This window comes from Lactuca saligna, chromosome 2 (genome assembly GCF_052625555.1).
Source record: "Lactuca saligna cultivar CGN05327 chromosome 2, ASM5262555v1, whole genome shotgun sequence".
Lineage (NCBI taxonomy): Eukaryota > Viridiplantae > Streptophyta > Magnoliopsida > Asterales > Asteraceae > Lactuca > Lactuca saligna.
The window spans coordinates 143,886,957-143,911,523 of record NC_136418.1 but is presented as its reverse complement, the minus strand read 5'-3'; the positions used below and the strand labels follow the sequence as shown (position 1 = coordinate 143,911,523).

Below are 24,567 nucleotides of genomic sequence, written 5' to 3'. Positions count from 1 at the left end.
ACGGTAATAACAACCATATTGGTCTAATACGCACAAAAAAAACCTTAGTGACCTAATACGGACAAACTGAAAACCTTATTACCCTCCTAAGTCATTATCTCTATTTAGAAAATAAAAGATGTTTGATGGTTTTTGTTTATCAATGAAACATAAGTATCGTGTATATTCTTTGATAATAGTTCATTCGCGGCATTAATTTCATCATCATAAGATTCCATAGATTGTGTTCATCATTAGAGGGCTTATAGTGCATGTTTATCAAAACTAACCAATAGTTGATAGCTGAAAATTATAATTTTTATTTTTTATAAACATTTGACAAAAATAACAGAGTAAACTTGATATATTTAAAAATTCAAACAAGAACCACCACAAATGACATGAAAGTATGAAACAATAACACAAATTCAGTTTTATAACTTTTAACACCAAATTTAGCATCATATAACGCCAATTTAGGATGAAAAACAAAGTGTGGTTGAAGTACATTGTTACAAACTCGAACACTAAAAATAAAGTTAGGTTGGAGATGCCAAGCCATAGCCTTTTTCCCATATTATGCAACTCCACTTACAAAAATAATCACATTAATTTCATAGGCTAGCCCAAACACAATATCTTGTGTGTTGCATATCATCCATAGCAAACTTATTTTTCAAAGTCTTTTTAAATTATCATTTAGCAAGCCAAAAAATAAGTTATCAGAAAACTAGCTACACTAGTTTTTTAAGACCTTTTTTTTTAAAATTTCCAAATATATTTCTTAATTAATTATAAAAACACATTCTTAGCTGCTAGCTTTTCAGGTAATGCGCAAACCATAGCCTACATAATCTTAACACAACTTATTCAAAACCCTTATAAACTACATTGAAAAATGAAGTAACCTAATGTATGCAACACTTGAGACTTCGTAAGAGTAAAATTATTTTCTGGAGAGCCAAACTAATTCCAAGTATAAAGCTTCTTACTTCCAAAACATAAACCTGTAATTGATCTTTCAAACACACATGAAAAACAATTATTCACAAGAATCCATCATAGTTTTTGACATTTAAATCAAGTAGCTTGATTTCGTTACACAAATCATAATCTAACAGATTTAATAGATAGAACTGCTTCAAATCATGTATATGGATACAATCATTTATACTAAAGATGAATGAGAAATCAACAATGCAACCAACACATCAGGTATACCACACAATGTTTGATTAAAAAAAAAACAAAATTGCTCTCAAAAACCACTCTTCAATCCCCAAATCTAACCACTTATATTCCAATTCCAGTCTTTGCTGGAATCGGTAGTCTCAGAAATAGACTGAATGAACACTGGGTCATAAATATGCAATCAAGTTGCCAACAGTAAACAAAGAACAACAATAACCAATTATAAAATATCACCTACAATTAAACAGAATGATTCGTGATGAAGTAAGGTAAAGCGGATTAAACTGATGAAATCTGTAGGATCAACAAGAATTCCCAAAAACAATCCTCAATGTAACATAACATATTCAAAAGAAGCATTTAATAAGATACCAGAAAAATGAAAAACCTAATCGATCTCTTGGAGAGAGGCACCGGCGGCTACATCATCCTCGGTGAACTTTCCCTTCGACTTATCAGCGGAACGGCCCTTAGCCTTCCGGTCAAGCAACGACTTCCTGTCCTTATCAAGCTTGAGCTTAGTGACGACAACCTTTGAAGGGTTGATCCCTACATTGACTGTTTGCCCATTAACCTTCTCACGAGTGATCCGCTCGATATGGATAACCCACTTGCGACGGTAGACCTGAACAACCTTACCTTCACGGCCCTTGTAGGTACCGCGAACAACCTGTACCTCATCGTCTTTTCGGACTGGGATTGACCGGACGTTGTACTTGCCGCGCAGTTCTGTGGAAAGGGGTGCGCTCATCAACACACGGCGGACGCTGGATGGCGCGGAGAAGTGCGCCTTCCTGCATTTCCGGCGAGAGCTTGAGACTCTTGGATTGTACTTCATCTCTCTCGCTCTCCCTCTCTTTCTCTCTCGGCTGTGTAGGGTTTTGGAACTGAGGATTTGGAACGGCGGCGAGAAAGATGATCTTATATGAGAAAGACGATTTAGGGTTTGGGGTGAAAAGACGGAGGTGCCCCTTGCTCTTTGATCTATTTACAAAGATGAACGATTCTTTTGATTTCCATTAACCTCCCGTGTGTTTGGGAATCCTACATTCTCCCCCGAAACTTTTTTATTTGGAACCACAAATATCACACTTTTTATGTAAATTAATTATTCTTTTTGTACAAAAGTAATACTTGACTACAGTTCTAGAAAATTATAACATTGGCTGAAGCGCTTTCAATACTCTTTTCAAAACCTAAACCACCATTTATTGTTTAAAGTAATATTTGTTGATTGCATATAGACGAATGCAAATCGGATATTAGACGAGGATTCTTTTATGGTAGTAATGATGAGGTTTCGTCCATTTCTTGAGTTTGCAACGACTCACATATTTGGTAGTTTCAAACTATTTTAAAAGAGGTTGCACATTTGATTATCTTTTGATGTGGAAGACAAACTAGACCTAAGGGCATGCATATAGTGCAAGCTGATACAGGAGAGAGTTTAAAGGAGAGTAGGGAAGCTAGGTCAAGGATTTTTTGGAAAAAAAAATTATACAGGATTAAAAGAATAGGGTTGTCTTAAAAGCAAAATCTGGAGTGGGCATTCAAAGAACATTATAAAGCTATGGAATAATGTGACTTGCACCATTAGAAACTTTGTTAAAAACATTGTTGGGAAGGAGATAGGGAATTCGAATAAGCATAGAGGATCATAGTGTTGGATGATGCATATCCAAGATAAGGTCGAGATAAAAAAAAACAGGTTTTAAGAAGTTTTAAATTTGTGGTGAGGACATGGAAGAGTATAGTGGATGAAAGATATGATGAGAGTAAAAAGAAGCCTAAGAAAGTGGTGGCAAAAACAAAAACTATGGCAGATGATGAGATTGGACACAAAAGGGGGAACTAGAATATACAAGCTTATAAAAGCCATGGAGAGAAGGAGATGAGCATAAAAATGAGAAATCAAATATTTTTCTACCTTTTGTTCCTATTAATCTTCAAATACATTAGATTAAAGCAAGTGTCAAAATCAAGAAATAAGATTAAGAAAAAGAATAAGTAGATATCACGTGTCATTGTTCTATAAAATTAGGAAGATAAATAGAAATAAAATATATGAGAATATGTAATTTTTCATAGAAAATAAGGTGGTTACTTTGATGATTGTGTTTTTGGTACAACAATTATGATGTGTAGTAGCTTATTATCCTAGGTTTCGTATATGATTGTGTTTTTTGTACAACATTTATATGTTTATTTTGCACCCTTAGAGATTTCCTTATTTTTCCTCTTTCCCACCCTTCCCGCTTGGGCCTTATTGAGTCCATGATGTATGCTTTATTGCTTGTATACAATGCCCATTGCCCGATGCTCATGTGCTTATTTACCAACTTTATTGAATGCTTCGCTTCCTTCCATTATTTCTTTATTCATATTTTCCACTGTGGACATACATCTCATATACACGGGTAGGGATGCCCAAAAAAACCGGTTCACAAACCGAACCGGTTAGTGAACCGGAAACAGGTTTTCCTCCGAACCGATTCATGCATGAACCGAACCCCCGAAGAACCGAACCTACGGACCGAACCAATTCGCCCTTTTTAATGTGTGATCCGGTTTCGAACCGGTTTGTTAAGAACCGGTTTTTTGAACCGGTTTGAACCGGTTTTTTGAACCTATTTGTAAACCGATTTTGAACCGGTTTGAACCGGTTTTTTACACTTACTAGCTCAAAAGAGCTTTATACTCTAAACAAATAAAAAACCCATTCCTATTTTACACTTACTAGCTCAAAAAAAAAACGGTTTTCGTTGAACCGGTTTTGAACAAACCGAACCGGTTTAAATATGTTCGAATAATTTTTGGGGTGAACCGGATTGGAACCGAACCGGTTTTGGTGTGAACCGGTTTTGACTTGTTGGACTTGAATCGAACCGGTTTTCTGAACCGGTCCGGTTCATAAAAAAAACCGGTTTTTGCACGCCACGGGGTCATCGATTGTGGGCTAACAATTAACATCTTAATTGTGGGTTGTCGTCTTGTTATGCCAATTCAATGGAACTCAAAAAGTTTTCATTTAGCAACAAAACTTAAAAATTCAAAACAACTCCAATAATCAAATGCTCACTTTATACATTTATTTCATATTAAATCTTCATGTAAGTTCTTGAATGCTAAAAATACTACACCAAATTTACTCGAACAATAATATCATTACATGTAACTACAAAACATAACCATATGTGCAATTTTTAACTCTCTCTAGACATAGTATTCTATACGATTCGGTTTGGGTCTCAACCAGATACAAATAGATTACAAGTTTACAATCGAAAAACATGTACAACATTAGCCAACCATATAAACAAATCAACCTAGTCTTTAAGTATTATCAAAACGTCACAACTAACACCTACCAGATTCAAGATCATTTGCTGACATATGTGAATCCACTGAAGACCCCATTGCCAAATCATTATTCCTCTCATTTTGTTGAACTTCTACTTCACCCACATTACTAGCATTTGCATAAGACTCCTCTAAAGCCCGAAAGAAATCATAAGGTCCCCAACCTTTATGATCATAAGTGTTAATGGCGATTTCTTGTCAAGAAACAATCAAGATCCAAAAGTGACATCAAAGTTCATACCTTTAGCATGATATGGTGGTGCAAAAAACTGCAAGTAGCAAAATATGGCCATTGTGATACCTACAATAATACATAATAATTCATGCTTTTTAAAAAAGCAACAAGAAAGATAGTTATTAGCCTAATACATAAACACACACACACCTATAAGGCCTCCTACACATACATCCTGCCAGTGATGCCGATAGTTATCCACTCTAGAAATGGCAACAAGAGATGCAACAATCAAAGGGAGAAACACTATGCATAGCTTCGCAGCATGACCTTGTTGATCAAAAGCTCTTATTTTTCCAGATAAATAGAGCGATAAAAATCCCAAACCCGCAAAAGACCCTACGACAAAATCACAAAAAGGCGTCTTTTTTTAATCTTGTATGAGTAATCAGAGGGTAAATGTGTCTTTTACTCACATGAACTATGCCCACTTGGGAAGCTTTTATGGCCTTGTCCTACAACATCGATATCACCATGACACTTAACATCTCCCCATTGATCATAGACCTGAAAACGATTGGAGAAATTTACAAGAAAATGGTGGTGGGATTGATTGATATGATGGAATGCGTACATCTATTCCGTCTGGAAAACATCGCCAGAAAAAGTCTGGGCGAGGTCGGCCGATTGCTCCTTTTAAAGCTTCTGTTATAACACCAGTGATAAAAACAGAGAACAAAAGCCCTGTGGTAATTAATTAACACATGAAAATCAAATTATTCTGATTCAATCGATTGAAGATAATGAGAATGAAGTTGAAAGATTTGATCACCTAGTACTGCATGGTGAAGATCATAAACATCTCTTCTACGAAGATAGAATGCCAGGAAGATAGCAATTGGCAATAGAACTGCATATAGCTAATTGAAGGAACATGAAATAAGAGAAATTAACAACGTTTTGTGGGTTTGGGATTGTGGAAGATGGAGAAGATGAACTTACAGGAACTGTCCAAAATGGGATAGTGCTAGGCTTCATCGGATACTTGAGATCGACCATCATGTCTTTTTCGATAAAACGATGGAAAGGATGGAGAAGACCTAGAAGCCCCATGATCGCTAGTAGTAGTGCAAGAATCAACCAATCATGCATGTGAATCCTGGATATGGTTAGGCCATGAGACCTTATGGTATGTGTTGCAGGTTGTGAATTCATCATCCTGGTTTAACGAAAAAGATTCATTAATTCCTATCCGCAAATTAGAAGCCAATTAGGATTAGTTTCTATACTCGATTTAACTTCAGAAGAACTAAAAAGTCAAAACCCACATCGTAAAACTGAAAAGGTAACTCAAATTCTACGGAAAATACACGTATTCATTTATCACTATACAGAAATATACAAACTAATGAGCATATATAGTTATATACTATGCCTTAAATGAAATAATTAGTCAAAATTACAAACGGATTTTGGACGGAAGAAGATATAAGCGTGAGGAAGAAGCTTCTTAAGAAAAAACAGAATAACAGATATGGAGGAGAGATAACCATGAAGAAGAGAGAATCGCAGAGGACGAGTAATTAATATGGTTACCTTGCATTAGTTATTCTCGTAGTAGGAAGTTAGAAATAAGGGGAATTTGGAGCAGGGAGTCGTTTACACTTGCTATGATATTATATGGTGGGAAGCTTTTAACAATGGTAGCATCTAAAGGAATTGCAGAAACACAGATAGAAGGCGAAGTCTGTGTTTTTGTTGGAGAAGGATGGAAATGCCACGTTCATGGCGGTTTTGATGACATGGAAGGCCACGATAGAAAGCACCGGAATTTTTGCTAGGAAGCTCCACGCATTTTTAAAAACTTTTTAATATTTGAATAAGTTTTTATTAAAGATCTCGACAAAAAAAAAACAAAAAAATTTTTTATATGAGAATTCTTTAATATAAATTTCACAAATAGTATTATGTTTTTTTTTCCTAAAACAGTATTTTTTTTTTTTTTTCCTTTTGTGCGCATACGCATGGTTCTTTTAGAACAAACATTATGTATCATCATCCTTAAGTTTGAGCGATTAGTCTCGCCACCAGTGGCGGAGCTTGAACAAATTATTTGAGGGGCCGAAACTAAAACTATACTTTTAAAAAAAAACAGTAGGGGCCAAAACGTATATCTTATAATTTTATGTCTAATATATATAAAAGTTAGTAGGAAAACCTAATTATAAGCCAAAAAACAGGGGAGGCCACAACCCCCTTAGCCCTTAGTATGCTCCGCCCCTGCTCGCCACCCCTGCTCGCCACCCCTCTCGCCAAAAGGTTCGCTATGAGATGCTACTCCATCCCCACCAGTTCGCTAAATGGCGTGTCAGGAAGAACTTGTTAAGAAGCTAGCAACATGAGAGAGAATGAAGAACTTAAATCTGATTGGCATGATGTAACGACCCAATTTTTACGTCCGAAAATTTCATTTTAAAATATTACTTTAGAAAACATTAATAAATAAAAACATTGTTGATCACACCATAACACATCGCTACCATGTTTTAAAAGGTCAAACCATACATCCCATCAAAATATCAGAGTACAATCCCAGTGACTCTCGTAAATGCGGAAGACAGAGTGTGTGCATGACGTGCCGCTACCGCGCCGGCTCCTTCCCCTTCGGTGCAGAGGTACCTGAAAACAAAACTGTAAACGTAAGCACAAAGCTTAGTGAGTTCCCCCAACGTACCACATACCATACAAACACATAACATAAATACTGCCAGGCTATTCTGGGGTGCCTGACTACCCGGTACGGCCATTCTGGGGTGCCGACCTACCCATACGGCCATTCTGGGGTGTCGTCCTACCCGTGTCAAGCCATTCTGGGGTGCTGACTACCCATGTCAAGCCATTCTGGGGTGCTGACTACCCATGTCAAGCCATTCTGGGGTGCTGACTACCCATCGGTCCTAACAACCGATCCTCGGGGACTGGTCCCCTCCCGCTACCTCTATCGCATAACATAACAGGCCAACATACAAGCATACCATCACATACAGTCAGATGTGTCTGGGGTGTCTGACTACCCTGCGGTCCTAACAACCGAACTCTACTACTATTGCATATAACGTATCATGAGAGCATATAACATAACAGGTAATAGCAAACCTAGATGATATCACAAAGACAATCATCTATCATACGTCCCCTACTGGTGGGCCGGCATTGTGGCCTTAGGCCCACCACTACTGGAAAGTAACTCACCTGAACTGCTGAGCCCTACTGATAAATCTCTGGCTGCTACTCGACAATCCCCTGATCCGCTGCTCCTCCAGCTCTCCGAGCTATCAATATACATATAACACTTAGTCTGACAGTCAACTAAGTCAACTCTAGTCAAAGTCAACCTTCCAGGTCAACCCTACTCGCCGAGTCTTCCTAAAGACTCGCCGAGTTCATAAGCTTAGGGTCTTTCTTATTCGCGACCCGACTCGCCGAGTCAGTCCATGACTCGCCGAGTCCAACCAGTTCTAAGTCCTGTCCTGTCCAACTCGCTAAGTCACCACCCGACTCACTGATTCGGGCCTCGACTCGAAGGGTTCAGGGTTTTCGCGATCTGACTCGCCGAGTCCAAGAACAGACTCGCCGAGTCCTAGACAATCTTCAACCAACTCGCCGAGTTGCTCATCCAACTTGCCGAGTCCATGCCTAACTTCATCCGACTCGACGAGTTGTTCATCCTACTCGTCGAGTTCCTCCTCATCTTCAAGCTACTCGCCGAGTCCACTCGAAGGACTCGCCGAGTCCATACGGTTCTACATACATGCAGAGGACCTTTGAGTCATGCATGGACTCCAAACTGTAGATCCACTCTTTTAAGGTCTATTCCTTACGTAAAGTTGCAAACTTTACGTGTAGAGAAGGAGATCTAGGCAAGATACGCCATTAACTAGGGTGTAAGGCCAAGGGACTTCAAAATCAACACAATGACTGATACTTTATGCTTCTCCAGGACCTAAAACACTTGAATCTGAAGTAGCAACTCCAGATCCGGCTTCTAACCCAAAATAATAACATTATGGCAAAAGAGCCCCAACAACCACACATAGATCTAGGTGCAAAAAGGGTCCAGGAACTAGTTTATTACCTCCAAGTGCTCAAAATGAACTCACAATCCCAAATCTATAGCTCCTTCTTGCTCCTCCAAGTTCCTTCTTCCTTTTCCAAGCTTTAAAGCACCTTCCAAGGCTCAACTAGGAGATATGACGGCTAGGGTTTGATATCCAGGGCTAAAGAGGCAGTAAGGAACCCTGGGAAGAAGAGTAAGACATTTATATAGGCCCCAAGTCCCGAATTTAGGGTTTTCCACGCACAGACCAGACTCGCCGAGTCACCCTGGTCGACTCGCCGAGTCGGTCACTTACTCCCCGACCCGGATCCCGCTCGGACTCGCCGAGTCGACCCCTAAACTTAGGGTTTTCTTTCCTTTCTTGGTCTTCGAAACCTTGGGTGTTACAACTCTCCCCCACTTAAACTAAACTTCGTCCTCGAAGTCTGCTATGGCCCACTGCCTGCGAGCTGCCTCTAAACCCAACCAACTATTCCAACACCAGCTGCCTACCCTTGCTGGCTTTAGCTCGATCCTTCCGACTAACCTTAATCCCTGCATATAACATCTCGGGTCAACCCTGACCCTGAACATCCTGGAGACCCAACTTACTCAACCGGCAATCCTTCTGGTACTCACCGAGTACTGAACTGAACCTATAGGGGTTCGTCCCTTCCTGTCCTTGCGCAAATCCCTTGCCCTCCCAAGGCAAGGTTCTATAACCAACTATTTCTCTGTAACTATGAAGGTCCTATACTTCACCAACTCCATCACCCCCGCCAATTCCAGTACGGGTCAATACCGCCAACAACCACCGACGCCCCTATCTGACATAACTTGGTGCCGAGCACCCCCGGTCCTTACTGACGCCTCCATATTTGGGTTACCGAACCCTACCGGTTACTACACCCCTTCGCAATCTCCTAGTCGCTTCCCGCGACTCCTGAAAATACTTCGACTATCTATAACTGTTCTATCCATTCTTCCGCTCATACTGAAACGATGTTGCTGGGAATAGCTTGCTTATATCCCATCTGATTTCTCAACTCCTACTAACTCGAGTCTTTCATCCCGAAGAAAAGCTACTTGCCTAGCTATCTTTACATGTCACTTATACTCGGCCGAAGGCTCAACTGATCCCAAAACTCCGAAACCTTTCAAACACTTAATTGTCTGCAATACCGAACCCGCCTGAAACACTAAACTGCCTGAAACGCTGATCTGGCTGAATCACTGAGCTGCCTGAGACATTGAGTTGGCCGAAACACTGAGCTGCCTGAAACACTAAACTGGCTGAAACACTGAGCTGCCTGAAACACTAAACTCAAATCCAACTGTGGAGTCAAAGGACTCCTCCCTTAGTCGCTTCCACGACTTCTGAATGAAATCTTCCTCAAGGACTAGTTTCCACTAGTTATCCTGTCACTGTGGCTCTAACAGCCTTCCGATCCAACCGATCGGGTCCATACTTCACATCCTGACATCATCCATTCTATGACTAATAACATGATGGCTCCCAGACTGACGGTAGCCCTTAACATACCCGAACCTCAACGGTCCACTGCTACTCTGATCTCACAACTGATGTGACGATCTATAGCCAAGATTCGCTGACTTAGCCATAACTGAACCATTTGGGAAATCCGCATCTAATCCGTGGATTCCCATATTCCCACCGCTGCACCCGAACGGGTGGGAATTACTACATTCCCGCGTTCAACCACGCGCTCATGCTGCTACCAATCTGATAAAAGCCACGGCTACACCCGCGGATTCACAAGTCTCAAATACTATCCGGCTGCTAATGAACGCTACGGCTACCCCCGCAGGCTTACAACACTCTACTACTATCTGACTGCTAGTGAATGCTACGGCTACCTCCGCAGGCTTACAACACTCTACTACTATCTGACTGCTAGTGAATGCTACGGCTACCCCCGCAGGCTTACAACACTACTACTACCATCTGACTGCTAGTGAATGCTACGGCTACCCCCGCAGGCTTACAACACTACTACTACCATCTGACTGCTAGTGAATGCTACGGCTACCCCCGCAGGCTTACAACACTCTACTACTATCCCGAGGACATCCTGACTATCCCTAGTCCCGCTAGTGGTTCTTCAACCCGATTTTCTCAAACCAACCCTCGGTCTTTGAATTCTACATCATCCTCGACATCTTATATCCTTGATATACTTAGTGCTTCGTCGAGGAATTCTCCGGCTTGGTTCCCAGCCCAATTGTCTACTAATCCGGATACAAGAAGCTATTGTTGGGAAGTTTCCAACCTCCCAACTCCTGAATCTACGCAACCTGCATGCTGCCTCATACACTGGCTACTAATACAAAACATCTCTTGTTGCCCGCTCTCGGGTCCCTCATTCCACTCATTTGAGTCTTTACAGGTGGCCCTTAAATCCTGGATTCCTAACCAGTTTCTAACCATCTCCATTACATGAACCCACTGCTAAGAAAAATTCTTGAACTCTTAATTCTGAACCTCTCAATCCATCCAGCACTGTGCTACTACCACTTCTTCTCAGAGGCCGCGCACTCATCCTGAGCGACTCTTATCCATGTATACCCTGAGGGTTCTCCCCCACTTCGATCCTGCTTACCCCTTGCTACTTCACATTCAAAAGAGATCCCGACCTTTACTACCATTCCAAAACTTCTACTGGGGAACCCAAGCCCGCCAGGTAGGAATTTGACCATTCCATCCAAACCACTATCCACTCCGAACTAGCGAAACGAACCAGATCTCTCCCTACCATGCTACAGTTACTGCATCCTCCGAAACTTCTCCATATGAGCACATCCCCTAACTACCAACCAATTATCCGAGGTATGAAAATGGCATATGACGTAATCACAAGCAAGCCACTCCATCACAACACTTATACCACAATTGATGCAGAAACCATAACAATATAATCATAACATAAGCTGACAAACACAAAGTTACATACCTCCATTACTCAGTGCTGCTCGAATCCCTGCTGAAATCTACCGGAGAAACTCGGCTCCGAGCCGTAGGCACCCTTGCCCGGCCTTGACAACCACTGACGGTACTTGAAGTTCCAAGGGCAGGAGCTAGCGCCTGCCCTGCTGAATACAAACTCGGACAGTGGGCCTTCTTGTGGCCCCTCTGATTGCAATGGAAACACAACGGATCAAGTCCCTGGGCGATGGTAACAACACAGTCTCTGCTAAAATGACCAATCTGGCCGCACTTGAAACACCCAACATCGCCACCACTTCTACGCCTACACACACCCATGTGCGTCCTTCCGCACTTCCCGCATCGACTGCGGCTATGATAGTTCCTCGTCCTCAAATCTGAACTCTTGGGCCTCTTACTCGAACCTGTGGCAACCTGAGTCTCATCCATTTTCCTCTTCCCTTCCGACTCCCTGCCCGACTCTCGCTCCTGTGTTACCCCAACGGTAACGTCTGCTGACTGAACAACAGATGTCTGATCCTGAAGCCTCGCTATCAATCTATCAGTGATCCTCACGACCATGTCTGGAAGACCCTCGCGAATGGCTCGCGAAACTTCCTCAACTATCCAATCATGCAATGGTTTCTCTTGGAGACAGAATGCCCCACACACCCCTGCCCCCTAATAGCAGAAACTAGAAATGGGATCTCCCTCCCTGATGGATCCCTGAACTCCATAAGATTCGGGACCTAGACGAGCCCCAATCTGTCCTGAAACTAACCCGGCCCTAAAGGCCTCAAGATGACTGTCCATGAGCTCCACAATAGCCTCTCTAACTGAACCGAAAATCACTGGAGTCTGATCGATGATGTTGCGCATAATCTCTGCGGAAATGAAATCCCTCATCTGATCATCAAGCTGCCCGGCTCTAAAGCCCGAGCCAGACCCCTCCCATGCACCTGAACTGCCAACTGATATCTCGCGCAACGTCACCATGCTGAAAATATAACAATCCCTGATCAATTACATACTACTACTGAGGGATCTCTCACATACTCTACTAGTTCCTTGGTTTCGCCTCGGCCCCTCTTGAATCGAGTACGGATCCTCTACTTTCAGTAGTATGGGCCCCTACTACCTTCCACATCTATCCGTACTTTCCTCAAGAGTTACCTCAACTCCACCAAGTCCCCTTTACTCTTCTACTGATCTCTGCTACTCTCATCCTAGGCTTGTCCTAAGGAACCTCTAACTCTACCCAAACAATCCTCAGCTGCTGAAGGCCTCCTTGTAATGCCAATTAGTCACCACCTGAATACCATCACATGTGACGAGGCTGAGATAATCCTTCAAGTAAAGGACCCGTCCCTACAACGGTTGGACTCAAACGAGAGCTGCGCAGTAGGGCCAAATCCAGCACTCTGAGATTATTCAACCCTAATCACATGTGATGAAACGTATTCACCTAATGGCTAACTCTCATCACTCAGAGTCCCACAAAGCACAAAGCAAGCAGCATTCGGATAAGGGAAACATACTCAGGCAAAACAATTCTCATAACAAGAAACTGCACTAGCATATAAAGCTAAGCTTATACTTTCAGGCATAGCCTACACAGGCTATCCTACTACTGTTTACTCATTACTAGCATGCAATACTCATCAAGCTGGAACACATAAAGCAAGCACATAAGGCATCATCCTAGATCCTTAGTCCTATTCTAGCATGCTGTTCTACTGAAGCTGGAACTGAAACTGAACTGAAACTGATACAGAAACTGATATTGAAAATAATCACATAACTTGTATGGGTAAATTGGGAGTACTTACTTGAGCTCGGCCGGTCGCGCACGTCACACACTTCGCTCTTTCTTATGACTCTTTTCCAAGTTTTAGAGAACATTTTCTTTCAAAAAATCTTTCAATCCCTTGATTTGAGTTCAGACACCCCCAAAGGCGTGTCCGAATCCCTCAAACCAGGGCTCTGATACCAACTTGTAACGACCCAATTTTTACGTCCGAAAATTTCATTTTAAAATATTACTTTAGAAAACATTAATAAATAAAAACATTGTTGATCACACCACAACACATCGCTACCATGTTTTAAAAGGTCAAACCATACATCCCATCAAAATATCATAGTACAATCCCAGTGACTCTCGTAAATGCGGAAGACAGAGTGTGTGCATGACGTGCCGCTACCGCGCCGGCTCCTTCCCTTCGGTGCAGAGGTACCTGAAAACAAAACTGTAAACGTAAGCACAAAGCTTAGTGAGTTCCCCCAACGTACCACATACCATACAAACACATCACATAAATACTACCAGGCTATTCTGGGGTGCCTGACTACCCGGTACGGCCATTCTGGGGTGCCGACCTACCCATACGGCCATTCTGGGGTGCCGTCCTACCCGTGTCAAGCCATTCTGGGGTGCTGACTACCCATGTCAAGCCATTCTGGGGTGCTGACTACCCATCGGTCCTAACAACCGATCCTCGGGGACTGGTCCCCTCCCGCTACCTCTATCGCATAACATAACAGGCCAACATACAAGCATACCATCACATACAGTCAGATGTTTCTGGGGTGTCTGACTACCCTGCGGTCCTAACAACCGAACTCTACTACTATTGCATATAACGTATCATGAGAGCATATAACATAACAGGTAATAGCAAACCTAGATGATATCACAAAGACAATCATCTATCATACATCCCCTACTGGTGGGCCGGCATTGTGGCCTTAGGCCCACCACTACTGGAAAGTAACTCACCTGAACTGCTGAGCCCTACTGATAAATCTCTGGCTGCTACTCGACAATCCCCTGATCTGCTGCTCCTCCAGCTCTCCGAGCTATCAATATACATATAACACTTAGTCTGACAGTCAACTAAGTCAACTCTGGTCAAAGTCAACCTTCCAGGTCAACCCTACTCGCCGAGTCTTCCTAAAGACTCGCCGAGTTCATAAGCTCAGGGTCTTTCTTATTCGCGACCCGACTCGCCGAGTCAGTCCATGACTCGCCGAGTCCAACCAGTTCCAAGTCCTGTCCTGTCCAACTCGCTAAGTCACCACCCGACTCACTGATTCGGGCCTCGACTCGAAGGGTTCAGGGTTTTCGCGATCTGACTCGCCGAGTCCAAGAACAGACTCGCCGAGTCCTAGACAATCTTCAACCAACTCGCCGAGTTGCTCATCCAACTCGCCGAGTCCATGCCTAACTTCATCCGACTCGACGAGTTGTTCATCCTACTCGTCGAGTTCCTCCTCATCTTCAAGCTACTCGCCGAGTCCACTCGAAGGACTCGCCGAGTCCATACGGTTCTACATACATGCAGAGGACCTTTGAGTCATGCATGGACTCCAAACTGTAGATCCACTCTTTTAAGGTCTATTCCTTACGTAAAGTTGCAAACTTTACGTGTAGAGAAGGAGATCTAGGCAAGATACGCCATTAACTAGGGTGTAAGGCCAAGGGACTTCAAAATCAACACAATGACTGATACTTTATGCTTCTCCAGGCCCTAAAACACTTGAATCTGAAGTAGCAACTCCAGATCCGGCTTCTAACCCAAAATAATAACATTATGGCAAAAGAGCCCCAACAACCACACATAGATCTAGGTGCAAAAAGGGTCCAGGAACTAGTTTATTACCTCCAAGTGCTCAAAATGAACTCACAATCCCAGATCTATAGCTCCTTCTTGCTCCTCCAAGTTCCTTCTTCCTTTTCCAAGCTTTAAAGCACCTTCCAAGGCTCAACTAGGAGATATGATGGCTAGGGTTTGATATCCAGGGCTAAAGAGGCAGTAAGGAAACCTGGGAAGAAGATTAAGACATTTATATAGGCCCCAAGTCCCGAATTTAGGGTTTTCCACGCACAGACCAGACTCGCCGAGTCACCCTGGTCGACTCGCCGAGTCGGTCACTTACTCCCCGACCCGGATCCCGCTCGGACTCGCCGAGTCCCTCCTTAGACTCGCCGAGTCGACCCCTAAACTTAGGGTTTTCTTTCCTTTCTTGGTCTTCGAAACCTTGGGTGTTACACATGAGTTCAGTATGAGATGTTAGACTGTGTGTATGCTCGACTTTGGGTGTGTTTGGATTGGTAATTAGTGGTAAGAACACGGTCAGTGGTTGAGTTAGCGTGGGAAGTGATGTAAGACTACGGGATAGTTGTAGCATTCACCAATAGCCAGATAGCATGGAAGGTGTTGTAAGACTACGGGATAGCCGTAGCATTCACCAACTACGGGATAGCATGGGGAATATAGTAAGAATGCGGGGTGGCTCATAGCATTAGTCAGCAAATAGCGTAGAATGTTGTAAGACTAAGGGGTTGCCCGTAGCATTCACTAGTTAGCATGTAGTGTAGAAGTGTTGTAAGGCTGCGGGGTGGTCCGTATCATTCACTAGTTAGCAGGTCGTGCGAAAGTGTTGTAAGATTGTGGTGTGGCTCATAACATTCACTAGTTGGCAGATAAAGTAAAGGTGTTGTAAGATTGTGGGGTGGCCCGTAGCATTCACTAGTTGGCAGATAGAGTAAAAACATTGTAGGATTGCGGGGGTGGCCCGTAGCATTCGTTAGTTAGCCGTTAGTACAATAGTATAGTAAGACTGCGGGGGTGACCCGTAGCATTCACTAGTGGTCCTACAATGTTTCACCCCCGCAGTCTTACTATACTATTGTACTAACTACTAACTAACGAATGCTACGGGCCACCCCCGCAATCCTACAATGTTTTTACTCTATCTGCCAACTAGTGAATGCTACGGGCCACCCCGCAATCTTACAACACCTTTACTCTATCTGCCAACTAGTGAATGCTATAAGCCACACCACAGTCTTACAACACTTTCACACTACCTGCACCGGTCCCTACTCGACAGTGAGAATGTGACAAAATTTTGACTCACTCACAAATTCCTTCAAACGATTTAGGCCAGGGCAGATCAGCCACACAAATGTGAGTAGGCCACAGTACGATTGGATTCGGGAAACGGTTGGTCATAAGAGACCAGGCGTGATGTAAGACTACAGTGGTACTAGTAGCATTCACCTTTTTGTGTCGGATTTCGTGGCAACTGGTAGTCATCCTATCATGATCGGATGTATCAAAAAGATTGAAGGAGCCATGAGTGGCTGTATAGATAGGGGCATAGGGCAGTTATTGTCAGACGAGGTATCCTTCGGAGGTCGCGTGGGGCGAATGCAAGTTTTCTTGTTGGCTTAGCAACTGGGCAGGAATCTGATATTTTAGATAGTGGCATACAAAATTGGGATCCAAGGAAGTCATGGTTGCTATGGAAAGCAGCAAGACGACGATATGGTGTTCCGAGTAGCGGCAGTGATTCAGATTTGTATGTGGAATAGTCATTAACTGGGAGATGCTAAGCCACTTGCAGTGGGATTAAATAATCTCAGAGTAATCAATTTGACTATGTCGCACAACTCTCGTCTGAGTCTAACGATTTGTCACACCCCTAAATTGGAATGGCGGAAACGTTCGGGGGCGGAGGACGTCATGTTTAGTATCACAACACATGCATCAAAGTAATCAAAGTAACAAACAACTATTGCATTAATATGAAAGTGTTTACAAAGTATGTGATTCACAAAAGTTAGACTCCAAAAGTAAATAACAAAACAAGACATGAAGCTACTACACATCATCTTCTGAATCCCAGTGCGCGTACCTGTCTACTAGTTTCCTGAGAATACAAGTTATTTTGAAAGAGTAGACCAACATTTAAGCTAGTGAGTTCATGAGTATTTGAGTGATGTAACATAAGTTGTATTTTCTTTTTATAAAAGTTCGCTTGCTCCTCCAGAAAATCCTATATTTTCTGATATGATGAATGAAAGTAAAAATGACTCTACAATTCCTTCTATGAGTACTAAATGGATACAGTTTATATACAATTTAGAGTAAACAGACAACCGATTGTATGAATATGCCCTAATCCCACAACCAAACAAGGAACAGGGAATGAGGCTGAAGTCACACATCCCATTGTTTGTTAGATAATCATTGTATATAACCCCGACGTATTCATTTGGTACTTACGAAGTTAACTATAATAGTTCTTTATATTTGATGAAAACATTCTTTAAGAAATCATATATTTCCTTTAGTAAAAATGGTAACCACAATAGTTCCTTCTATAATCACATAGTTTATACAAGCTATATATAATCTAATATCGAACAGACAGTTAAATGGGTGAATCTACCCTAAGCCCACAACCAAACAAGAAACAAGAAGTAAGGCGGAGAGCACACATCCAACTGACTATCGGATATTAATTATATATAACTCTGATGTATAAACTGAGGTGTTATAGAATTAACCACTAAGGTCCTTTAAGTTGTATGGGTTTAATAAAATGAGTTAAACCCTTCTACTAATAAGTTTCTAGTTTAGACTACTAAATGTTCTATCTAAAAAGTATGCTTTTGTACTAGAAAATGGTATATGAAATTTGTATGCTATGACCTGACCTATACTTGGTACTCCTTAGGATTAATTGGTGTATACGTAATATATATATATATATATATATATATATATATATATATATATATATATATATATATATATATATATATAAGCTAAGATCGAATAGATAGTAGACTGGGTGAATCTGCTTTAAGCCCACAACCAAACAAGGAACAGGAAATGAAGCGGAAATCACACATTCTACTGTCTACCGGACCTGATTAATATATATCGCTGATGTATAAACTATGGAATCATAAGGTTAGCATGATAGGCCCCTTTTTATCTGTATGAACTAACTACCTTCAAACATATTTGTTAATTAAGGTTAAAATGTGATAAGGTTGTAACTATGTTGATTGACTGTTGTAAACACGGCGATCATCCGACGTCGAAACGATGTGACATTTTGTCACCCTTTTGGCCTTGCCGGCTGGGACTGTAGCTAATAGTCGGGGTGTGGGATTGTCTGAACCATATAGATCTATACACAAATGTCCGCTCTCCCTCCAGGAGACTCTGGTTACAAAACGTGACCCATCGTAGAGTCTCTAGTCGATCGTTGCCTCATTATTTTTCCTCACCGTCGTTTAGAGAATCGGCAATCGTAGACTCGAAGTCGAAGGCTCAAAGCACATCTGTTCGAAACAATATAAATCTAGATGAGAATAAGTTCCTAATATATTTAAGATTTAATGCTGATTCTAATTATCTGATGATTTCGAATTAATTTTTGATTATGCTTAATTGAATTCTGGTTTTTGATTTTTTCTGTTCGACACACATGTTCTGATTTTATTTATGATAATTTCGAATATGATTTATGAATTGATTTTTGATTATGCTGAATTGAATTCTGATTTCTGATGGATTTGAGCTGATTTGAACTTATTTGTACCGATGAATCTGATTTCTGATATATTTGTTGATTTCTTTTCAAATGAACATATAGGTTACCCTAATTTCTGATCTATTTGAATCTGATTTGAGTTGATTTCTAATTTCTAATCTGTTTAGATAGATTTCTTGAGTATGATATGACATTGGTTGTTATTTTTCAGGAAATATGAATTCAAACAGTCAAAATATGCTCCAACTGCAAGTAGTCAAGATGTGGGAGGTTCGGGTTCTAATCAACAAAATACTGATTATGTGGATCAACAAGATGGGACAAATATTAATGATGCATTTTTTGATGAAGATGGAGATGAAGTGGTTGGTTCGAAAAGGGCAACATGTTCACCGACATGGTTTCATTTTATAAAATTTAAATTGAATGGTGAAGTTAAAGCAAAATGTAAATATTGCTCTAAAGTATTGGGTAAAGACAAGAGACCCGAAGTATACATGTTTTCCTACAGACCAATATTGAGAGTTGGCTAATGAGATTTGTGAAAGATTACAACTTTTTTATGAGGTGACTGTCATGTTCTTTGGTTCAAAGTATCCTACAACTAATGTTTTTTTTTTCCTTTGATATGTGAGATTGGGTATTCTTTGCGTGAGTGGACGAAATCTCCTATTGAGGAGATTAGGGAGATGGATGACCAAATGGTCTCTAAGGTCAATAAGTATTGGTATGTAATTCATGGGATAATGGGAATGACAGCGGTTTTAGATCCACGATACAAGTTAAAGTTTGTGGAGTTACTTTTGCTTGTGCTTTATGGAGAAGAAAATGCAAAGATTGAATTTCAAAACTTGGAGTGGTTTGTCAAAACTTTGTTTCAAGAGTACGAGTCAAGTAATGCATCTAAAAAAAGGAAGAGTAATGGTATTGTATTATTCTTATTGTTTATATAACAAATAGAACATTATATTACATTATTAACATTTTTAGACGAAACATTAGGTGTTTATGGTGGTTTAGTTCCTGGTTCATCTTCATTTGGTTATAGTATGTCTTTCGGTCATTGTGTTGGATTCAAAAAGCTCTTATCGGATATTGCTTCTATTACTAGAGATGATGATGAATCAAGAGGTATGAGTGAGTTAGATAACTACTTGAAGGAGAAATTATTGCCTAAAGACATGGAACTTGATCTGTTGGCGTGGTGGAAAACAAATGGGATTAAGTACCCAACACTACAAAGGATAGCTAAAGATATATTAGCTATTCTTGTTTCCACTATTGCCTCAGAATCAACTTTCAACACTAGCGGAAGATTAGTAAGTCCTCATCATAGTCGACTTCATCCAAAGACATTGGAGGCTTTAATGTGTGCTCAAAGTTGGTTGTTGAATGAAATTCGAGGTAGTATACTATTTTATATTAATTATATGAAATTATGAAGCTTTTTTGCATATTAATAATATTTTTGTTAAATTCCTTTTATATTTTCTTAGATACAACAACTTGTTCTGAAGAGTCCGAGGCATATTGTCGTTTTGTTAAATTTGATTATGATGTGGAAGAGGTAAAAGGACACTTTTAAGAATATTAATTTTATATAGTTTCCATGATTTGGTTTGATTTTCAGTTTGTTTAATATTTTGTAGGAAGATACTAAAGAAAGTGGGACAACAAGTTTGGATGATTTTGTTTGATTTTGAGTTTGTTTTAATGTTAAGTGGTAATGTGTTATTGTGATGAATTAGTTTTTCATATTTTGTACTTTGGTGTTTTGGTTGGTTGTTGTGATAATATTTGACTATTAGTAATTTCTATTTGGTTAAATTCTTTGAGAACTTATTTGGTATTTTAAGCCTATGCAACGTCTTAATTTATCATTTTGTATTTGTAGTTTTTTCTTTTTTCTGCCATACTTCGGGTTTTTGGGTCGGGTTTCTGGGTAGTTATCGGGTTTCAGGTTTAGGGTCGGGTTCGAGGAAAGTTTCAATCCCGACGGGGTGCCCCGATAAGAAACCTGTCGGGTATCGGGTCGAGGTCGGGGACACATTTAGAAATCGGGTTCGGGTTTGGGAAACCCCGCCCCGAACCTGCTCCGTTGTCATTCCTAATGGCAAGACTATGTGCGACACATAACACCTTTATTGATTATGATATATGTATGGCTCACGGTTATGTATGGCATGTATGGTTCTGTTGATATGTATGGTATATGGTATTTGGAGAACTCACTAAGCTTCGTGCTTACGATTTTCAGTTTTGGTTTCAGGTACCTCCATTTTTTAAATAAGGGAGCTCAGGACGATCGCAACGCATACACATATGTTTTCCGCAATATGTGATTTCTGAGAATGAACTCTGATAATTGTTTTTTTGAAATGCTTTTCAATGTGTGAACCAACTTACAAATGTGTTTTAGTTATATTAAAAATGAAATTTTTGGGTCATGAACTTTGGATGTTACAAGAATAGAGAAAAAGAGAGATGGTTGTCTTCAAGACTGATGACAAGGAAGAGATATGGTCAGAGGGTTGAAAGGGTGATGAAGGAATGAATAAGAAAGGAAGAAGGAGGCGATTAGGTGTGGCTAAGTGGTGAGATCATTTATTTTTTAAAATAATAAAAAATAATAGTTAAAATAAAAAAGTTAAGGGCAAAAAAGTAACTTCACATAGGCTTAACTACAAAATTTTAATAGAGTTAATAAAAAGACTAGTAATGGGACAAATTTAAAACTAAAAATGATCACCGGTGTACAAAGTTTGTTGTAAAGTGATCATTCAACCAAAATTGTTTCATAGAAATTGTTTTAGGAACAAAATCAAAACCATAAGAAACATTTGTGGAATTTTGTCGTTTTTTTGGAAATACGAATAATCCTTGTGATTTCCAAATGTATTCCAAAGATTATTATGTGCTCTTCTTGGCAAATTCTTGTGATTTCCAAATGTATTCCAAAGATTATTATGTGCTCTTCTTGGCCACTTCATCATTTGAGCATCCTTCTATAAGCGGTGAGTTTTTGTCAATGTTCTAAAAAGCTTGTTATGACTCCAAGGCTTGTACTTGCAGCCAAGTTTTGATAAAATGCCGCCTTAAGTCACATATGTATATAAAAATGAATAATAGCATAATATATATGTGCAAAATTTCCACCTTGAGTCGCGCTTTACAAACGACATGTCTCACCATTACTCAAAAAAAGCTTGAGGTTTGACATTGTCGCCAAGTCATATCTTACGTTATTTAGAACCTTGGTCTTTTGTTTACTTTGTTTGCCTATCGGTTTTTGTTTACTTTGTTTGCCTACTTTTATTAAGATATTATACTTTTTTGTGACATGTAAAATTTAGTATGTGCCTGTCTATGGACAAAATTACAGGATTGTTCCTTGTGGTATTCAAAAAACTTTGGATGGTATCCAAAAAAGTTCCTACTTGCATGGAAGGTTCAAAATCAAAACATTTTCATGATTTTGGTATAGAAAAAACTTGAAAGGACGATTATACATTTTTTATTTTCTTTTTTGTATTTTTATTACTATTCTAATATTATTTTAATTAAAAAAAAAAAGAAAAAAAAAATTATCCCCACCCACCGTTTCTCTCTCTCTCTCTCTCTCTCTCTCCCAACTTCGTCTTTCTGATTTTCAGAAAAATTGAATATCACCACTACCATCTGAACAAGATGAAGATCAGGGAACCAGATGAAGATGAAAAAATTAGGGGGAAAATGAAGATGAAGATCTTGTGTTGATCTCATAGGTAATACACAAATATCAGAATTCAGGGGAAAGAAACTGATTTCTTGCCTTAAAAAACGAACAAGCACATACACTCCAAAAACCGATATCTTGCCTTCAAATTTCGTTTCGTCTTCAGATCTCGGTTACGGAGACAAATTTTGATTAGGGTTAGAGATAGATCTGACAACATCACCGTTTGAAATCCTAGCGTTCATTGGAATGGCGGCGACAATTGATTGCTAGGGTTTTCGGTGACTGGTTGCTAGGCGACGATGACTAATTCCTAATCCAGATCTTGAATGAAAACCATAATCGACAACTTGAAGCAAAAACTAAAACGAGAAAAGCAGCGACATCATTTTTGACTAAGGATCTAGAGATCTTTTTGTTGACTATGTGCCATTTTCATATCGTAGGGTTTCTTTGTCTTCGTCTGGAAATCAAGGTGTTTCAGATCAGAGGTTTCTAGGAGACTGGTGGCCGATAGTGGTGTTGGTGGCGTTCTTTTTGGTGATTGTCCTTTCTGGTGAAGACAAACACCCTTTCATCACTTTCTCCCCTTTGTTGGAAAACCTTAATTTTCCAACACACACACACACACACATAGAGAGAGAGAGAGAGTGAGAGTAAATGTGTGTGTGTGAGAGAGAGAGAGAGAGAGAGTATCAGTAGGGGTGGAAGTGGGCCAAATTCTTTCATTTATAACTTTTAATTAATAAATTATTAAAGAAAATATTTAAAAAAAATACAAAAAAGGAATAAAAAGGGCAAAACAATCTTTTTAAGTTCACCATGAACCAAAACCAAAGGAAAACCTTTATTTTGGATCATCCATGCAAGTTGTAAACTTTTTGTATCCTATCCAAAGCTTTTGGCATACTACAAGGACCACTTTTGCAAATTTTACCACTTTTGCAGTTTTGTCCGTGTCTATGTGGTATGTTTCTAGTAATGGATAATGTAGTGAAGTACTCATAACATAACTGTCTAGAAAGCATGTTTTCTGTGTGCATGTATGATGTGTTTGTATTATTGTTCTTGGTTTTGTTGCTTCTTATAACCAATGTTTTTGGCTTTAATATGGTTGTAGATTGAACTTACGGTAAATCCATGTTTCTTAGTTTAATATGTTTTGGTAAATCATGTATTTTGTTTCACAATTTGGATCTAACAGATTTATATTTGTCATGGAAAGTGTGGCTTGGATCTAATAGATTTATATTTGTCATGGAAAATGTGAGCCATGGAAAAGAATGTGTCCATAGTCTTTGCAAAGACATTTACTGAAAAGTGGTATGTCATTATTATCTTCAAACAAATACAACATTTGTGATAAACTAGGGAGTTCCGTAAAGGTATTCGGTAAAATGTCGAAGATACATTCGCTGATAAGATTTTACAAAACATTCTTAGCCAACGAAAACCTAACCATATCAAAAGTTTGTCGATCCAACATGTTCCAATCATACTACTTCATCGCTTCATGTTTCTTCTCATACAAATGTTAGTGTAACTTCTTCTAGATCTAATCTACAATCTAAAACTTATAAAATAAAAAACCGTAAGCTTCAAATTTATCGATCTCAACATTCTCATCTTCAATCGTATCTTTAGCTCTGATACTAATTGTTAGGTTTAAGAGATATGATAAACACGATAAAGATGCAAGTAAAAATAAAAAAACAAAGTAATATGATAAGAGTTATTATACTACATCACCA

At 39.9% G+C, this 24,567-nt stretch overlaps 1 protein-coding gene and 1 pseudogene across 1 annotated transcript; both read right to left on the bottom strand.

Moving 5' to 3' along the window:
- Positions 1-1,435: 1,435 nt before the first annotated feature.
- LOC145031922 (large ribosomal subunit protein uL24z pseudogene) lies at positions 1,436-2,085 on the bottom strand (annotated as a pseudogene).
- A 2,296-nt stretch (positions 2,086-4,381) lies between these two features.
- LOC145029173 (lipid phosphate phosphatase 2-like) lies at positions 4,382-5,923 on the bottom strand. The gene is made up of 7 exons (XM_078977775.1): positions 5,708-5,923; positions 5,538-5,625; positions 5,340-5,449; positions 5,182-5,272; positions 4,916-5,104; positions 4,772-4,831; positions 4,382-4,694 (listed from the first exon to the last, which is right to left on the bottom strand). The coding sequence occupies exons 1-7, from the start codon at positions 5,921-5,923 to the stop codon at positions 4,528-4,530; spliced, it is 921 nt and encodes a 306-aa protein (XP_078833901.1). The 3' UTR covers positions 4,382-4,527.
- Positions 5,924-24,567: the final 18,644 nt, after the last annotated feature.